Below are 18,980 nucleotides of genomic sequence, written 5' to 3' on the forward strand. Positions count from 1 at the left end.
CATAAAAATATATCCTGTCAAAATTATACAAATTCAAATATGAACATGCTGCATAACAAAAGCTAGAAATATAAATAAAATGTGTTCCTTTCTGCAATAAGAAATCAAATCATTCAGTTGTCTTTGCTCATATGTCATTTTAGAGCTGGACGCCTGGCGTCTTTTTTTGGCAACAAGTTCGTTTCTCTTTGGTGTGAGGTTCTGTGTTGTGGAGATTCTCAGGATGGATTGCAGGTGCTCATCAGTGAGGCGACTCCTGTGTGCTGTTTTGTTAGTCTTTATCACTAAGAAGAGCTTCTCACACAGATATGTGCTACCAAACATGCACAAGGTTCGAGCCGCATGTAGACTGACTTTTTTTGTTCTTCAAAGTCACCAAAGCCGCGGCAAACTCAGTGCGCTCAGTTTATCAGCAAAGTGCGTATTTGGGAACACCGTAGTGACGACTTGGTTTAACATTACTTGGCAACAGGGAAAGTGGGGCAAATTGCACTGGTGCATTTGTGTCTCCCATAAAAGCAGCTTCACTTGAAATCACTTTGTGATTGTGCACGGGTAAAAATGTCCGCTGAAGTGTCAGATTCGTATTTAATTCTTCTGCTTTCTGTATCTTCTGCATTGCATTCAGGTTACCCTGATGTTTTGTCTCATAGTGCCGTCTTAGATTAAATTCTGTAATTACAGCCACATTAGCTCCACAAATGAGACACACGGGTTCGGTAAACATATACTCAGCCTCCCATCGGTTTTTAAAGGCTCTATTTTCAGAATCAACTTTTCTCTTCAGCATCGTGTGAGCTAGCTTCGCAACAACTTGCAGCATCATAAGCTACACTTGATTAACGCGGTAAGTGTTCGGCAAGGCAGCTGAAGCGCTGCATTATGGGATCTGTAGTTTATTGTGTTACCAGCGCTTCATATACCCGGCCAAGTAATAATAATAATACAGTATATAAAATGATCTCGCGGGCCGGATATAATTACACGCCGGGCTTTACCAAAACAATCATTGATGGCGAATAAAGTATCCATTATTCGAGTATGTAGATCGGGTTATATATATACATATATATACATATATATATATACCCGCGTATCGCAGCGGAGAAGTAGTGTGTTAAAAAAGCTAGAAAAAGAAAAGGGAACATTTTAAAAATAACGTAACATGACTGTCAATATACAGTATTTGTTTTGTGAGTGTTGCTGTCATCAAGGATTTGATTATCATTATTTCTTTCAATCAGGTTCGTATTTGTAGGATGTGTTGTATTCAAGTTACATTCCGCGGTCTGTCAATCGCTGTAAAGATGACAGGTTTCATTCATCGATTCGCTTCTTACTGCATCAATAAACAGCTCGCCTTCTTCTTTATCTGAGACCTGACACACTGCATGCACGGGGTTTTTACACTGTCTTCCTTTAGCGGGACATTGACTTTTTCCACCGTGTGCTTTGTTTCCGCAGTAGTTGGATTTATGAATATGCTTGTATGTATCAGACGCTTCATATTTTTGCTGCCGTTTCAATTGTGAAATTCGGTTTTGTTCAGCTCTTTGGAACTGTTGGTTTTATCTGTGCACTGCGCCAGTTCACGTGAGCCACTCGTGTACATGCATCGAAGGTTCTCAGCTGTGCTGGTGCCATCTCGTGCTATGTCCATGGCTGTATTTAATGTTACCTTAGTCCTGGCACTTAAAACTTTCTCTCGCAGTTTCGCTGAGTTTGTGTCAAACACCACCCTGACCATCTCATCTTCCTCTCCATAAGCACAGTCCTTCACCCGTGAATATTTACCCGTGGCAGTTTGCTATTGGATTGCCGCTGAAGGACGGCCTTATATGGGCAGGCACTAAATTACAAATGCCAGCGGCAGCCAGTCTATGAACTTAATTTAAAGTGTAGGTTTACATCGTGCTTTGTTTTTCCGAAGTAGCAGAACTCATGAATATGGTTGTATATGTCACTCGCTCGCTTCTTATTGTTTCGCTGCCTTCTCAATTATATAATGCATGTTTTCTTCAGCTTTTGAGGTCTTCCTGGTTTTCTATGTACTGCGTGATTACGGGAGGCGTGATGATGTCACACGAAACTCCCCACGGCGTTGAAGCTCATCTCCATTACAGTAAATGGAGAAAAACTGCTTCCAGTTATGACCATCACGCGTAGAATTTCGATATAAAACCTGCCCAACTTTTGTAAGGAAGCTGTAAGGAATGAGCCTGCCAAATTTCAGCCTTCCACCCACACGGGAAGTGGCAGAATTAGTGATGAGTCAGTGAGTGAGTGAGTGAGTGAGGGCTTTGCCTTTTATTAGTATAGATAAAGGAACAGATACCCAGTTCAACTGCTGAATAATGTCTTTTAGGGCAATCAATGTGGAATCAATACTGAAATTAATATATATAAAAAATGTGTGCATGCGTGTGTAATTCATCTCGCTTTAAGCAATCTGATTGGTCACTTTGGCTTTGGTGGCTCGGTAGGGGGAATGATGGAAGGTGTGTGAAGTTAAATTACGGAGTTTGAAAACTTTTGTATAAAAAAAAAAAGTTAATGTTGCATTCCACAAATGCAACATAGTAAAAGGCATATGAAAGCACGCTGAGAGTCGCAGTCAAAGATGGGAATTATTTAGGAGAATATAAATAATGTTTTCACAGCAGGTAACGTGGGCCCATCTACCATTGGGAGTCAAAGAGTGAACAGGAGGTAAGCAAGGCACGACAAAATGACAGAGTCTGAGAAGCAGGCCTTACAGGAGCACAATGAAGAGAGCAAGTGTCTGGCGAGACAGGTTGAGACACACAAGGGTACTGAGTAAAGGTGTAGGAGGAATGCTGAGGGTACACAAAAAGTAAGATATTAAAAATACAGTATTTGATATTACTCATCTTCAACAGGTAACAGTATTTATATACATGTCATGAAAGGTATTCTACCTTCTGAAAGGTGCAAGCAATGTATTGGTTTCTGGGCTTTACTATTGTGAGCCATCTGAACTCTAATTTGTGAAGCCAGAGTTTTTTCTGCATAATTGCTTAGGTCTTTTTTATGGACAATATGCCCATGTGCAACCAAGATATACAAAGTCTGAGAACCAAGGGCTGCATTTGTGTTGTTCTTGTCCTTTAGACCTCATTAAGCAGTGGTTTCTGATGCACACTGGAGCATTTTTTTTAAGATGAGTATACCTTGGTCAGAGGGAGAAACAATACATTCATATCCAAGATTATGGTACTTTCCCAAAATAGGCTAGGGGCAGTCATGTGCCCTGGGGTCTTATTTACAAGTACTGGCAGGTTGAGGCTGAAGAATAGGTGCAACTACAAATACTCTATGAACATTATACCGAACTGTTACCACTTTAGCTGTTGAAGACCCAAAGGGAAGACCATGGACAAGACAAATGAGGCAGTTTGATATGTTGTAAAGATTCCTTCAAGTTCCTCTAGAAACTAGCTGCACAAGGCATAGCCAACTAGAAGATGGCTCACTACCGATTCAAAACATGTTGAAATGACTGCATCTCTTTGCTTGTTTAAAAGAACATAGGAATTCCTAATGAGGGATTAAAGATTGTCGCAGAGTATAATGCGACTTAGTCCATATAGCACAGCATATTGCCACATTATTCCTCCCTATGAAAAACAGATGAAAATTAAAGGAGAAAAGTAAAATATCTTAATAAACTGAAAAAAATTAAATCAATTATGCTAATTCATCACTTACAGCAATGTCTCATTGGTTTTATATAGCCACAAAATATCATCATCATCTTCTTTCGGCTGTTCCCATTAGAGGGTGCCAGAGCGGATCATCTTCTTCCATATCTTTCTGTCCTCTGCATCTTGCTCTGTTACACCCATCACCTGCATGTCCTCTCTCATCACATCCATAAACCTTCTCTTAGGCCTTTTTCTTTTCCTCTTCCCTGGCAGCTCTATCTTTAACATCCTTCTCCCAATATACCCAGCATCTCTCCTCTGCACATGTCCAAACCAACACAATCTCGCCTCTCTGACTTTGTCTCCCAACCGTCCAACTTGAGCTGACCCTCTAATGTACTCATTTCTAATCCTATCCATCCTCGTCTCACCCAGGGCAAATCTTAGCATTTTTAACTCTGCTACCTCCAGCTCTGTCTTCTGCTTTCTGGTCAGTGCCACCATCTCCAACCCATATAACATAGTTGGTATCACTACCGTCCAGTAGACCTTCCGTTTCACTCTTGCTGATACCAGTCTGTCACAAATTACTCCCGATACTCTTCTTCACCCATTCCACCCTGTCTGCACTCTCTTTTTCACCTCTCTTCCACAATCCCCATTACTCTGTACTGTTGATCCCAAGTATTTAAACTCATCCACCTTCGCCAACTCGACTCCTTGCATCCTCACCATTCCACTGACATCCCTCTCATTTACACACATGTAGTCTGTCTTGTTCCTACTGACCTTCAATCCTCTCCAGACCATGTCTCCACTTCTCCAGGGTCTCCTCAACCTACTCCCTACTCTAACTAGAGATCACAATGTCATCAGCAAACATCATAGTCCACGGGGACTCCTGTCTAATCTTGCCTATCAACCTGTCCATCACCATTGCAAATAAGAAAGGGCTCAGAGCTGATCCCTGATGTAATCCCACCTCTACCTTGAATGCAACTGTCACTCCTACCACAGACCTCACTACTGTAACACTTCCCTCGTACATATTCTGTACAACTCTTACATACTACTCTGCCACTCCCAACTTCCTCATACAATACCACAGCTCCTCTCAAAGCACCCTGATATATGCTTTGTCCAGGTCTACAAAGACGCAATGTAACTCCTTCTGGCCTTCTCTATACTTCTCCATCAATATCCTCAGAGCAAACATCGCATCTGTGGTGCTCTTTCTTAGCATGAAACCATGCTGCTGCTCACTAATCATCACCTCACTTCTTAACCTAGCGTCCACTACTTTTTCCCATAACTTCTTCCGGTGGCTCATCAATTTCATCCACCTGTAGTTACTACAGTCCTGCACATCCCCCTTATTCTTAAAAATCAGTACCAGTACACTTCTCCACTCCTCAGGCCTCTTCTTACTTTCCAAGATAACATTAAACATTCTGGTTAAAAACTCCACTGCTATCTCTCCTAAACACCTCCATGCTTCAACAAGTATGTCATCTCGACCAACGGCCTTTCCATTTTTCACCTTCTTCATAGCTGTCCTTACTTCCTCCTTGCTAATCCATTGCATTTCATGATTCACTATCTCCACATCATCCAACCTTCTCTCTCTCTCTCATTCTCTTCATTCATTAGCCTCTCAAAGTACTTTTTCCATCTGCTCAACATACTCTCCTCACTTGTGAGTACATTTCCATCTTTATCCTTTATTACCCTAACCTGCTGCACATATTTCACAGCTCGGTCCCTCTGTCTAGCCAATCATTACAGGTCCTTTTCTCCCTTCTTAGTGTCCAACCTCTCATACCACTCATCACACGCCTTTTCTTTAGCTTTTGCTACCTCTCTCTTCACCTTGCGCCTTACCTCCTTGTACTTTTGTCTATTTTCCTCATCTCTTCGACTACCCCACTTCTTCGCCATCCTCTTCCTCTGTATACTGTCTTGCACTTCCCCATTCCAGCACCAGGTTTCCTTTTCCTCCTTCCTTTGTCCAGATGTCACGCCAAGCACCATACTTCATCTGCTATAGTTGCCCAACTATCTGGTAACTCTTTACTGCCACTCAGTGCCTGTCTCACATCCTCCATGAAGTCAACCTTGCAATATTCCTTTTTCAACTTCCACCATCTGATCCTTGGTTCTGCCCTCACTTTTTCTCTTCTTGATCTCCAATGTCGTCCTACAGACCACCATCCTATGCTATGTAACTACACTTTTCCCTGCCACCACTTTGCAGTCTTCAATCTTCTTCAGATTGACTCTTCTGCATAGGATGTAATCTACCTGTGTGCATCTATCTCCACTCTGGTACATCACCCTATGTTCCTCCCTCTTCTTAAAATACGTATTCACCACAGCCAAGTCCATCCTTTTCGCAAAATCCACGATCATCTGACCTTCTTCATTCCTCTACTTGACACCATACCTACCCATCACCTCCTCATCTCCTCTGTTCCCTTTACCAACATGTCCATCGAAATCCAATCACCACTTTATGTCCCTTGGGTACACTGTTCATCACTTCACCCAACTCACTTCAAAAATCTTCTTTTTCATCCATCGCACGCCCAACTCGCGGGGCATATGAACTAACAACATTCATCATCACACCTCCAATTTCCAGCTTCATAATCATTACTCTGTCTGACACTCTTTTCACCTCCAAAACACTCTTGATATGTTTTTACTTCAGAATAAACCCTACCCCATTTCTCCTCCCATCCACATCATGATAGAACAATTTGAATTAACCTCTAATCCACCTGGCCTTAGTCACCTTCCATTTAGTCTCTTGCACACACAATATATCAACCTTCCTTCTCTCCATCTTATCTGCTAACTCACTCCCCTTACCATTTATACTGCCAACATTCAAAGTTCCTACCCTCAGTTCCACTCTCTTCACCTTCCTCCTCTCCTTCTGCCTCCGGACAAGTCTCCCCCCCCTCTTCTACTCCATCTTCAGCCAACAGCAGCCCAATTTCCGCCAGCACCCTGTTGGCTAACAGCACTGGTGGCAGTCGTTGTTAACCTTAGGCTAAACCGATCCGGTATGGAAATTTGTATTGTTGTCCGCATATTGGTTTGGCAAAATTTTTCAACAGATGCTTTTTCAGACGTAACCCTCCCCATTTACCCGGGCTTGGAACCGGCACAAAGAAACACTGGTTTGTGCATCTCCTGTGGCTGGGGATACCAACATGAAACTCACTACATTAGGAATCATCTTCAGAAATGGAGGTTATCGTGAATATAAAGGTTTATAAACAGATTAAAGCTGGGAAGTGGGAATTTTAGATAAACTATTTGTAAATGCTACAATATATTAAACTGCATTGTATAATAGTAAAGTAAAAATTAGAGTCACTCCCTGAAGCTAGATGGTATATGTGAATGCATGTAAGTAATTTAAAGGGTAGAATATTTTGAGTACCAATTTTGGCGATTTCGTAGCTCTAAATTTAAAATAGTGTTTTGTTCAGTTGGATAACAATCAATACAGTACTACTGAAGTAACTGTGTTCAGGGCAACTTCTGTAGCTTCGCAAGACTTAAAGTTGGTGGTATATGAATTTATGCATGGATTGATGTTATCCATTTAAATATAATTTTGAAGGCAATAAGAAAGGTAAGCAACAAACAAGCATCTGGCAACTTGAATGATCTATTAATATACTGGAACATACAGCCAGGCTGCTGAACAACAGGAACTACATTTTCTTTTATAACCTTCCAAATAATGTGCATGTCAGCGAAATGAAATCACACTGAGCTTCCTAATAGTACTGGGTAGCTCTGTACTCTTAAAATGCTAAGGTTAAAAGAACATGTTTTCTCCTGGGAAACTGAAAGAGAAACACATACAATGGTAAAACTGAAATAATAGGCAGTTATAACTGGTGCATTTGGTTAGTTTATGTTGAGAATCAATTTAACTCAATTTTAACAACAGTGCCATCACCCATTTAAACATGTCTTATAATGACACTAAATACATTATGTGTTACATATAGAATGATTTTGTGACAGATTAGGTTTTCTAGAATGACAGTACTATAATTAGCATGAGAAGTGCCTGCTCATTAAGGATTTAATCCTCATGAACTCGCTTTACAATTTCTATGCAATAAACCTACTTTTTACACTTTATATACAAGAACTCTTTGCAGTCAGTGAGCAGGATGGAGAACAGATAGGTCTGTTTACACTTTTAAATGCAGAAAACTGACAAACTGTACTAAAGCAACAAATAATCTGAACTATTAGATTACTATTCAAGCTTTAACATCTCTTTTTCCTGAAATATCAATTTACAAGTTCTCAAATGTTTCTAATCTAATACAATTTATGTCTTATTTTGTTCAAAGGTTTTTTTTCCTCTAGCTTCTAAATCCCTTTAAAACTTACCATCCACCCTACCCTGATATTAAAATCAAGCAAAATATTCATCTGTCTTTGTTCAAAGCTGGTCTCTGATTTACTGCTGAATGCATTAACCTTTTATGCCTTTGTCTTCCTTATTCCTCTTTCCACACTACCACGTAATCACAGACTTCCCTGTACTCGATTTAGACTTGGACTCCATTAGAGAGAATTGCTCCTCAGTAAAATTCCAACATGTGTCTGTACTTCTTGACCTTGGTTTTTTAATGTCTCTCTGAAGGATCTTCACTAATCTCTGAAATACTATTTCTTAGCAAACAGCATGAAAGAGAGGAGAGAGGAGGAAAAAAGGAATTAACTTGTTCATTTTAGAAGTATTCTCTACAAAAACAATACAGTGTGCCATTTCATGGTGATTGCTCTTATTTAAATAGTGTTCTTCATTGTCTTCTCTATTTAAGCAGTTAGAAGTGCTTGACCACACTAAAGCTATTCTTGTACATAAATTACATTTTATGCATTTATACAATTTTTTCTGCTGTAGTATTTACACTATAATTGGGTTTCAACACAAAAGTAAAAGTGAATTTTAGGCCATTATTTGCCAATAACCTGTTTTAGTGTGAAAAGAAAATTTTATATATCAATCCAAATTAATAATTAATTTTGCTGTAACTATTCATCTTTTCTGCAATAATATACAATATATTCAACAAGGTCAAAAATTGTCAGTAGCTGAATCAAGTCAACTTGTAGGTACTTTGCTTCCCAGAAATGTACAGTAGGTCAAATACACCTATCTTTAGGAGTCCTAAAAAAGGACAGTACAACACCTAGCAAAAAAATCATAATGACAGCAAAGGGTTAGTAAATCTGCAACTTGGGAAATTGCACTGAACAGGTATAATAATATGACAGTTTAAAGAAAAGGCATTGATTACACTTCTCAAAGCAGACTAAACATCACTATAATGAAATGTCATAGCTAACAATTTATGTGAGTTAATGCATCATCCAAAACTAAGTGTAACAAAGTTTTAAGAGCACCAAGTTAAAAAAACGAAAAGGGTTACCAGATCTAAAATTGCAATAATGTTGCACAGCTCGGGTGGGAGATGAAATGAACTTTGCATTAAAAAAAAAGTGTTGCAGTTTCACAAAAACACATTAATGGAATAACTTCAGAACAAAGGCCACTGTCTGAAGGCCAGCTACACGCAAGTGGGAGATTTCGAAGTTGAAGAATATTCAATGATATAGATATAGAATTTTTGCCATGAACATGAACTACTTTGTTTAAAGTGCAGCAAAAGAAAAAAAAGAAAAAAGATCTATGCTATGCATATAATTCCATACTGAAGTTCTTAGAAGGATCATAAAGACAGAAGGCAAGTGAGAAACAACCAACAGAAATTGCGAGGAAAACCTTTAGTATCTTTTAACAGAATAATAAATCAGAAAATACAGACTAAACCATTAAAGAGATTTTGCATACAATCAACGGGCTACTAGCGTTTAAACATTTTTCAAAATATTTTGCACATATACTGTGTGTCCGTACACATTTGGATTGTTGCCTTTGTGTGATACGCAGGCACATGCACACATACCACATAAGATCTTTCCAAATGTGATCAAACTATGTTAAAAAATCCAAGATAAAAAAACATCAACTCATGAATTACACAATGCTATGAAAAGGCATTTTGACACTGAATGTTTTCATGCCCATCAGAAAAAAACTTTTTTAAATGTACAGTGATCCCTCGCTATATTGCGCTTCGACTTTCGCAGCTTCACTCCATTGCGGATTTTAAATATAAGCATATCTAAATATATATATCACAGATTTTTCGCTGGTTCGCGGATTTCTGCGGACAATGGGACTTTCAATTTATGTTACATGCTTCCTCAGTTTGTTTGCCCAGTTGATTTCATACAAGGGACGCTATTGGCGGATGGCTGAGAAGCTACCCAATCAGAGCATGTATTACATCTATAATAATAAAAGGCAAAGCCCCACTCACTCACTCACTCACTCACTCATCACTAATTCTCCAACTTCCCATGTGGGTGGAAGGCTGAAATTTGGCAGGTTCATTCCTTACAGCTTCCTTACAAAAGTGGGGCAGGTTTTATATCGAAATTCTACGCGTAATGGTCATAACTGGAAGCTGTTTTTCCATTTACTGTAATGGAGATAAGCTTCAACGCCGTGGGGGCGGAGTTTCGTGTGACATCATCACGCCTCCCACGTAATCACGCAGTACGTAGAAAATCAGGAAGACCTCCAAAAGCGCTGAAGAAAACATGCATTATATAATTGAGAAGGCAGCGAAACAATAAGAAGCGACCGAGTGACATATACAACTATATTGATGAGTTCTGCTACTGAAACAAAGCACGCATGTAAACCTACACTTTAAATTAAGTTCATAGACAAGCTACGCTGGCGCTTGTAATTTAGTGCCTGCCCATATAAGGCCGTCCGTCAGCGGCAATCCAATAGCAAACTCCACTAAATATTCACGGGTTAAGGACTGTGCTTATGGAGAGGAAGATGAGATGGTCAGGGTGGTGTTTGACACAAACTCAGCTGAAACTGCGAGAGAAAGTTTTAAGTGTCAGGACTAAGGTAACATTAAATACAGCCATGGACATAGCACGAGATGGCACCAGCACAACTGGGAACCTTCGATGCATGTACACCGAGCTGCTCATGTGAACTGACGAGTGCACAGATAAAAGGCAACAGTTCCAAAGAGTGCTGAACAAAACCGAATTACACAATTGAAAAGGCAGCAAAAATATGAAGCGCCTGATACATACAGCATATTCATAAATGCTGCTACTGTGGAAACAAAGCACACGGTGGAAAAGTCAATGTCCCGCTAAAGGAAGACAGTGTAAAAAAACCCGTGCATGCAGTGTGTCAGGTCTCAGATAAAGAAGAAGACGAGCTGTTTATTGATGCAGTAAGAAACTAATCGATGAATGAAACCTGTCATCTTTACAACGATTGACAAACACGGAATGTAACTTGAACACAACACATCCTACAAATACAAACCTGATTGAAAGAAATAATGATAATCAAATCCTTGATGACAGCAACACTCAATAACACTCACAAAACAAATACTGTATATTGACAGTCATGTTACGTTATTTTTAAAATGTTCCCTTTTCTTTTTCATAACTTCTACTTCTCCACTACGATACGCGGGTATATATTTAAATGTATATATATAGCCCGATCTACAGTACATACTCTCAGATAGACAAGCCACACGCTGTGGCTAATTGTAGAGTCTTCGCCTCTAATGCGACATTCGAGGTTCGATTCCCGAGAGGGGATGCACTGAGTATGTACGCTCGCTATCCGATTCATTTTACCTTTCGATCTTCTTGGTTTGGGACGTATGAAAAATATTCGGTTAACAGAATCATGTTACGCTATTTTTAAAATGTTTCCCTTTATTAGCACAAGCACAGCTGAGAAGCTTCGATGCATGTCCTCCATAACGCGTTAAAAATAACGATTTAATCACACTTTCAATTCCAAGCAAACGGGAACTTTTGTCAATGCATGATTTCCTGGTACATCCATTACACTGATGCACACATCACAGCTACAAAAATGTTAGAGTCGGAATAAAGCGGTTCCAACGACTGATCATTTCGACTTCCCGGAAGCCTTGATAAAAGCATGGTTTTGTGCACACTGAAAAGCAAGCAAAATTAGATGCATTACAGAAAGCGGACTTTGTGGCTCTTACTGGGGATCATTGGACTTCCGTGACCGTTAGTAATTCTGATTACATCTAATTACAAAATGTTCAATGATCACACTGTTTTAGCCTAATGTACAAAATAATTTTGGCTAAGGTTACTCAGAGTTTAAAGATTAAGTTGGTCAAATTACCTTTTATGTTTCTGACTTATTTTTTAAGAAGAAAACTGTACTTTATGTTGAAATTTTGGTTATTATTATTTAAAGACAATACTATTCTGAAAATCTACTTAAAGTACTTAAACTACCACTTTATTTTTAAGTCTGCCCAATTTTAACCAGGGATGATATTTTTGTTTCTGTTTTGAATTCAAATGCAGTTTAAAGGCTTTTTTTCAGAAATTAAAACAGCTTCAGTTTACAATATTCATGTCCATGTCTATTATTTGATTCTGTCGCCCACTAAAACACTTTTAAATTAAAAAAAAAAACATTTGCGATTTGGGGCAAATTTACGTGTGCGATTACATACGATTAATCCTCTAATTAATTGGATTAATTTTTTTAATCGAGTCCCACCCCTAATATATATATATATATATATATATATATATATATATATGTGGATATATATATATGTAGATTTGTATATATATGTGTATTAAACAGTATGTATATATATATGTGTGTGTGTGTATATATAGTATGTATATATATGTGTGTGTGTGTATATACAGTATGTATATATATGTTTGTGTATATATATATATATATATATATATATATATATATATATATATATATATATATGCCAGCAACACTCATGACAATGACAAAACAATTACATTGTCAATCATGTTACGCTATTATTAAAATGTTTCCTTTTCTTTTACTTCTCTCTGCCAATCACAGGTATTTTTATATATATATATATATATATATATATATATATATATATATATATATATATATATATATATATATATATATATATATATATATATATAAATAGATAGATATGACAACAACACTCAATATCAATGACAAAACAATTACATTAACAATCATCTTACGTTAAATTTTTAAAAAGTTTGCTTTTTTTTCATAACTTCTTTAACACACTACTTTTCCGCTGCGAAGCGCGGGTATTTTGCTAGTATTAAATAAAACTCCTCAATGATATACGATATGCTTCCCGCGTGCTGCTTCACACACTTAAAAGCTCTAACAGCCCGTATTGATTTCTCATTGTTTGCTTTTCTCTGTCTCTCACTCTCTCTGAAAAATACAGGCAGATACTTATCCATCATGCAATACCATCAGGGAGGCATATGATTGGCCCCATTATCTGCTCCTGACGGAGGGGGTGTGAGCAGAGGCCATTTGCTTAGAAGATACGGACGCGCCTGTAAAAAAATGCTGAAAGGCTACCTTCACATTGATCCCTTCATTGCACCGGTTTATCGCAGTGCTTGCATACTTAAAAGCGCAACAGCCCTATTGATTTTTGATTGTTTACTTTACTCTCTCTCTCCAACATTTTCTGCACCTGACGCGCACCTTGAAGAGGAAGATGTTTGCATTCTTTTAACTGTGAGAAAGAACTGTCATCTCTGTCTTGTCATGGAGCACAGTTTAAACTTTTGACTAAAGGGTGTTATTTCATGTCTAGCGGGCTCTATTAATGTTAAAAAAACGTATTTAGAAGGTCGTAAACAGGTTTTCAATGCTCTAACTGCGAAAATATTAGATTTATAAATAAAGAATCCTACTTCTTGGAAATTCATTTATCTGTCTGGAGCGGATCAACCGCTATAAACGAGGGTTTACTGTATAACTGTGCGGAGAATATTTAAAAACAGTGTGGGAGACTACCTAAGAGCTTAAAATATATAAAAATAATCATACAAACATATGGTTTCTACTTCGCGGATTTTCACCTATCACGGGGGGTTCTGGAACCCCTGCGATCGAGGAGGGATTACTGTATTTATATAATATCAATGTTATCCTACACCAACCATTACAGAGTGAAATTGTAAATGTTCTGTTTAAATGAGCCATTTTTAGTTGCAATGACTTTAACTATACACTTCCGGTTATTCAATATCATAAATTCAATATAACAATTCAGTACTACGAAGAAATTTTACCCCACACTCCCGTGCAGAATTGCTTAAATTCAGAAATGTTTTCACACATGAAGTGCTTATGTCAGTGGCACAGTGGCGCAGAGGGTACTGCTACTGCCTCGCCGTTAGGAGACCAGGGTACGCTTCCCAGGTCCTCCCTGTGTGGAGTTTGGCACACCTCTGGATGCTCCGGTTTCCTCCCACAGTCCAAAGACATGCAGGTTAGGTGCATTGGCGATTCTAAATTGTCCCTGGTGTGTGTGTGTGTGTGTGTGTGTCCTGCGGTGGGCTGGCGCCCTACCCGGGGTTTGTTTCCTGCCTTGCACCCTGTGTTGGCTGGGATTGGCTCCAGCAGATACCATGACCCTGTAGTTAGGATATAGTGTGCTGGATAATGGATAGATGGAAGTGCTTATGTCAGGCCCTGCCATTGCATATCTACTTAAATTGTAACAAGTGGTCTAACATATGGTTAAAGATTATTAAAAAATTGTAGTTCATTTAAAATGTTATAAACAAGTATATGAATCACAATTTCCGTATTGCTTATTGGAAATATTAATTAACAAAAACAGCAAATTAGACACATTGTGAGCATTATCTTCCTTAAATTTAGAATTATTTGTTTATGTTTACATGCTGAAGACAAAAAGTTAATGCGGATGTTACTATGAAGTAAACCCACCTGTTGAAGTTGCGTAGCATAGTGAGAAAAGACTGCAAATGTATTTTTAACATTTTTACAGTATGTGGTAAGACAAGCAACACCTCATTTTCCTATGCAGGAAGAGATATTAGAATCCATTTTCTGAGTCATCAGTTCTATATTTTGTATGGCCTAAATAAAAGATAATTTAATTCTCTCCCCTCTCAAGCTTGTAGTGCAGATAAGCCTGCACTCTCATGAACACAGAAACTCATGACTCGCTAATAGTTCTAGTAAATATTTATGTTTTACAGTATCTTTATCATAGAAACACCCATTCACATTCCTAACCAATTACTGTAACTACATTCTGTGTACACATGAGTGTGTGTGAAATATGTGTGCATTGCCCCCTTACTTCTCCAGTTTTCCACTCACATTCTCAAGATTCATTCATATGTTTTAAATGAACTAACTCGTGCAGGGAAAAAAAAAAAAAAAAATATGTCTATGTACCTGAGATAGGCATTTTCTTGTCTTAATTTTTTCAGTTCTTGTTCCATATCTGGGAGTTGTGCCAGCTCAGACCTCATGTTTTTCACAATCACAGAGTCTTGCTCCTGTAAGGCCAATGTCTTCTCCAACTCCTGCAGGTAAATAAAGCAGAGAACAGAGAGAGAGAGTCGGAATTCAGCGATCAGCAGTTAATGAGCCATTTCCCTTACCACAGAGATTTCTTTTCCTTGTAAATCAGAACAATGCAAGACGCCAATCCCGTCAAATAAATAAATATATTAAAACGGCATGGGGTGATTCATTCGGAATCAGCACTTTCATAGACAAATGGATAATTTGCTTAGGAATAGACATAAGTATCAAAGAAAGACTTCATAATGTAATCAAAACCTGCAGTGAGACAAGATAATGGGCTCGGCTGGGAGGATAAGAACTGAGCATCAGTAAGTAAGCAGGTGCTCGAGTATAAGATAGAGCAGAGACCCACCAGGTCCTGGCACAAGAGTCGTTCACATTAGAAACTACAGGAACTAAGCAAACATTAGCAGTAATTAACTGCTTTGAGGCATTTTGACTGAGACTTGAGCACTGACAACACGTGTCAAAGCTTAATGCTTAAATACCAGCATTTTAAAATCAGAAAAGAGACCTACCCAAAGGACTAGAGCTTGAAAGTACATGAACATGGCAAAAAAAAAAAATATTCTCCAAAAATAAACAAACAAAAATTACTGTTGACAAAAAGTGTTTTGTAGATCTGTAGTATATTTAACAAATAAGTAATGGCTTTTCATTTAATTTATTATTTTAATTATTAAAAACCAATGCATCACAGACAGAAATGTACACAGCACAATAACCTTTGTTTTACATTCTCTCCCTGATCTACCTGAATGACCACAATTATATTGGTGATGTCAAAAGTCAGAAGAAATATCCATAATTCTATCATAACTCTCTAAAGGTCTCAAGTAATATTTTTACTTTTGAGAGTTAGTAAAATAAATCCAATTTCATCCCAAAGTCCCAAAGTTAAACCTTCATTTGCTAGCAGTGGTACAACTCCCACACACAAGGACAATGAAAAATAGCATCAATTGAAGGAAATTGCTGAAATGGACTTTATTCAATATATAAAACGCTCTCCTACCTTAATTTTGAGATCATTTTTTAAAATCTCAGACTGGCACTCCTGAAGCATTCGACTTTTCACAGATACTTCTTGACATTTTCTTTAAAGAAAGAAAAGAAGCAATTACTGCATATTATTTATATGGCTCTGATCAATTTCATTACCATGCGTATATATTCATTAAATTACTTGGCCAAACAGAATATTTTATGCATTTCCATATTTAAAAAAACAACAGCAATAAGCATCTTAAGTATCACTAGTGTCCTTCATCTGTCTCATGAAGGCAGTCTTCTGCTTCTACTTTATATCAGTAAAGTACAAAAAGCACATGATGCCATCTAAGCACACCCTTGTTGCAGTAATGTGTTACTGTTCTTCAGTACTCATGTTCAGCAAACAACTACAAGTGAAAATCAAATGTTAAGCAGATGTTCTCCAGTTATCACCTTCTATAGAAGTGATTCTTAACCTTTTTTGAGTCACGGATCCCTTTAAGAGTCTGATGAAAGCTATGGACCCCCTTCCCCAGAAATATTCAAATAAACATAACTTTGCATGCAATGAATAGAATGTACTTTAAATTTATCGAGATTTGATTGTCTCATATATATATATATATATATATATATATATATATATATATATATATATATATATATATATATATATATATATATAAAATAATATACACAAAGGATTATTAAACTTTAAAGTAAACAAAAAAAAACTCCTTTTTTATGCAAAAAGTAATGGCCACTCGTTATAATTATGAAATGCAAATGACAAATTAAATGTGCAAATTAAAATGGATCTACTACTACTACGTTTTCTACTACCATTACTACTAGTGCCACATCTACTCTAAATCAACAGTACCGGGCTGTACAGTGAATATAAATGTTAATTTTTATCTGACCATCACATAACCCCTGAAACCCATCCATCCACGGACCTCAGGTTTAGAATGCCTGTTCTATAGGTATAGATTAAGATTTCTGAAACAATGTGCAATGAGCAGATGAGGCAAAGATTGGGCCATTCAAACAAAACACTACACTTTATTTCTGAAAAAAACCAAATATTGCATTTCACCAAAATCACCTCATACCATTAGTAAAGCCTGACTGTGGAAGTATTACTGTTGGGTGTTTCTTTTCTTTCTCAGGGCCTTGCCATCTTCACATCACAGAGTTAACTACAAAGTCAATGCTGTATTTGTATGCAAACTCATATTATTGTTTACATTCAAGTTATATATTTTTAAGAACTCTCTGCCACATTCAGTAAAATGCAGTAAATTTCAGCTCAAATACCAACAGACAGAAAGAAAAAAAATCCCAGCAAGACGTTGAAAATAACAAAAGCAGAGTTCACCATCCCAGAGGGCACTGAGGCTGCCTTGGTAAGGTTCACTGCTTCCTTCACTCATTGTCACCAGCCAAACAGCAGCAGAACAAGCTTGACTGCTCATCCATAATATCTAATGCTGAGAAATGCATATTTTACTATTAAAACAAAACAAAGACATCATGTGCCCTCAAGATTCTGTCTGTTGTAGCTTGTTCTCAAGTGACCACTAAAATTGTTTGGTCCACTCTGTGGTAACTTCACAATTAATTTGTGGAATAAAACAAGAACTGCACTTGTATGCACTCTTCACACAGTTTTACCCAGATGTCAAATCAATTCATTCATCTGGTCTGGAATGTTACATGCAGATTTCAATTTTGACAAGACTGATCAAAGCTTTGTAAGAAAGCCAAATTGCATGTATGATAACATACAGCGACACAATAACAACACCTTATTTATAGATAATGGAAAAGTGAAATGATGACAGCTTCTGAAAACTAATTTATGAATGAGTCTCCTTTTTGCTACTAAAATGAGAAAAAGAAATGATAGGCAATCTAGGTTTAACATTACCTGCACTTCACAGTTTTTATGAAGGCGGCTACAAACAGAGGAGAAAAATTCACATATTTTAAAATATGTTGTCAGAGACTCTTGAAAGGAACTCGACACAATCACCTATATAGACATATGATGCAAGTCCCTCAGATTCTCCAATGTACTCACACTTAGAAAATCAATCTGTGATTGGTTACAACACTCTTCTGCTGTTTCGAGCAGTTTGTAACTGGTAAAGTTTGATTACAAAATTTAAAGAAGTGATCACCACTTTTCACCATTAGTGTGTGTGTATATATATATATATATATATATATATATGCAGCCCAACTGTGATCTTAACATTATATGCTCCTTGAATCCCTGTTCTGGCAGCCTTATACTGACAATAATTATCACAAGACATAAAGTTTACATTTGGCAGGACTGGCTCACGTAATCAAACCTAGCAGTGTTCAATCAGTAGGTATCAATTATATCTTTAAATGGGTTTAACATTTAAAGATATAACCCTAATTTTCCCCATTTATCATAAATCCACCACATAAATTTCTGAATGTGCTATAAACAATATGAACCATGACACATTTAAAAAAAAAACCCTGTCCAGTCATTCTTCTGTGCAAACCTAAATAATATGTGTAAACACTATAACTTTAAGGGATGGCCTCTGAATTCATGGTGCCACACTCGTAAGGTGAGGAGATCTATTTTAGAGTTGGGTTTCAATGTTTTATTTACAGAATGTGTAACTGAAACAATGTACGGTTATATTTCCAGGTATAAGCTGGCCTTGTGTCCAATGCTGTAGGGATGTACTCAGTTCAAGTTTGATCCCGTG

General features: G+C 37.5%; 1 protein-coding gene across 1 annotated transcript in view; it reads right to left on the reverse strand.

Annotated features, from left to right (window-relative positions):
- The window catches only part of mad1l1 (mitotic arrest deficient 1 like 1), an 898,611-nt gene that overhangs the window by 863,159 nt on the left and 16,472 nt on the right, over nucleotides 1-18,980 (reverse strand). Inside the window, exons 6-7 of the mRNA XM_039774048.1 lie at nucleotides 16,244-16,325; nucleotides 15,094-15,224 (exon numbers count right to left, since the gene is read on the reverse strand). Of these exons, the coding sequence (XP_039629982.1) occupies nucleotides 15,094-15,224; nucleotides 16,244-16,325 (213 nt within the window). The remainder of the gene's footprint in view (nucleotides 1-15,093; nucleotides 15,225-16,243; nucleotides 16,326-18,980) is intronic.

Source organism: Polypterus senegalus, chromosome 13 (assembly GCF_016835505.1).
Source record: "Polypterus senegalus isolate Bchr_013 chromosome 13, ASM1683550v1, whole genome shotgun sequence".
Classification (NCBI taxonomy): Eukaryota; Metazoa; Chordata; class Cladistia; order Polypteriformes; family Polypteridae; genus Polypterus; species Polypterus senegalus.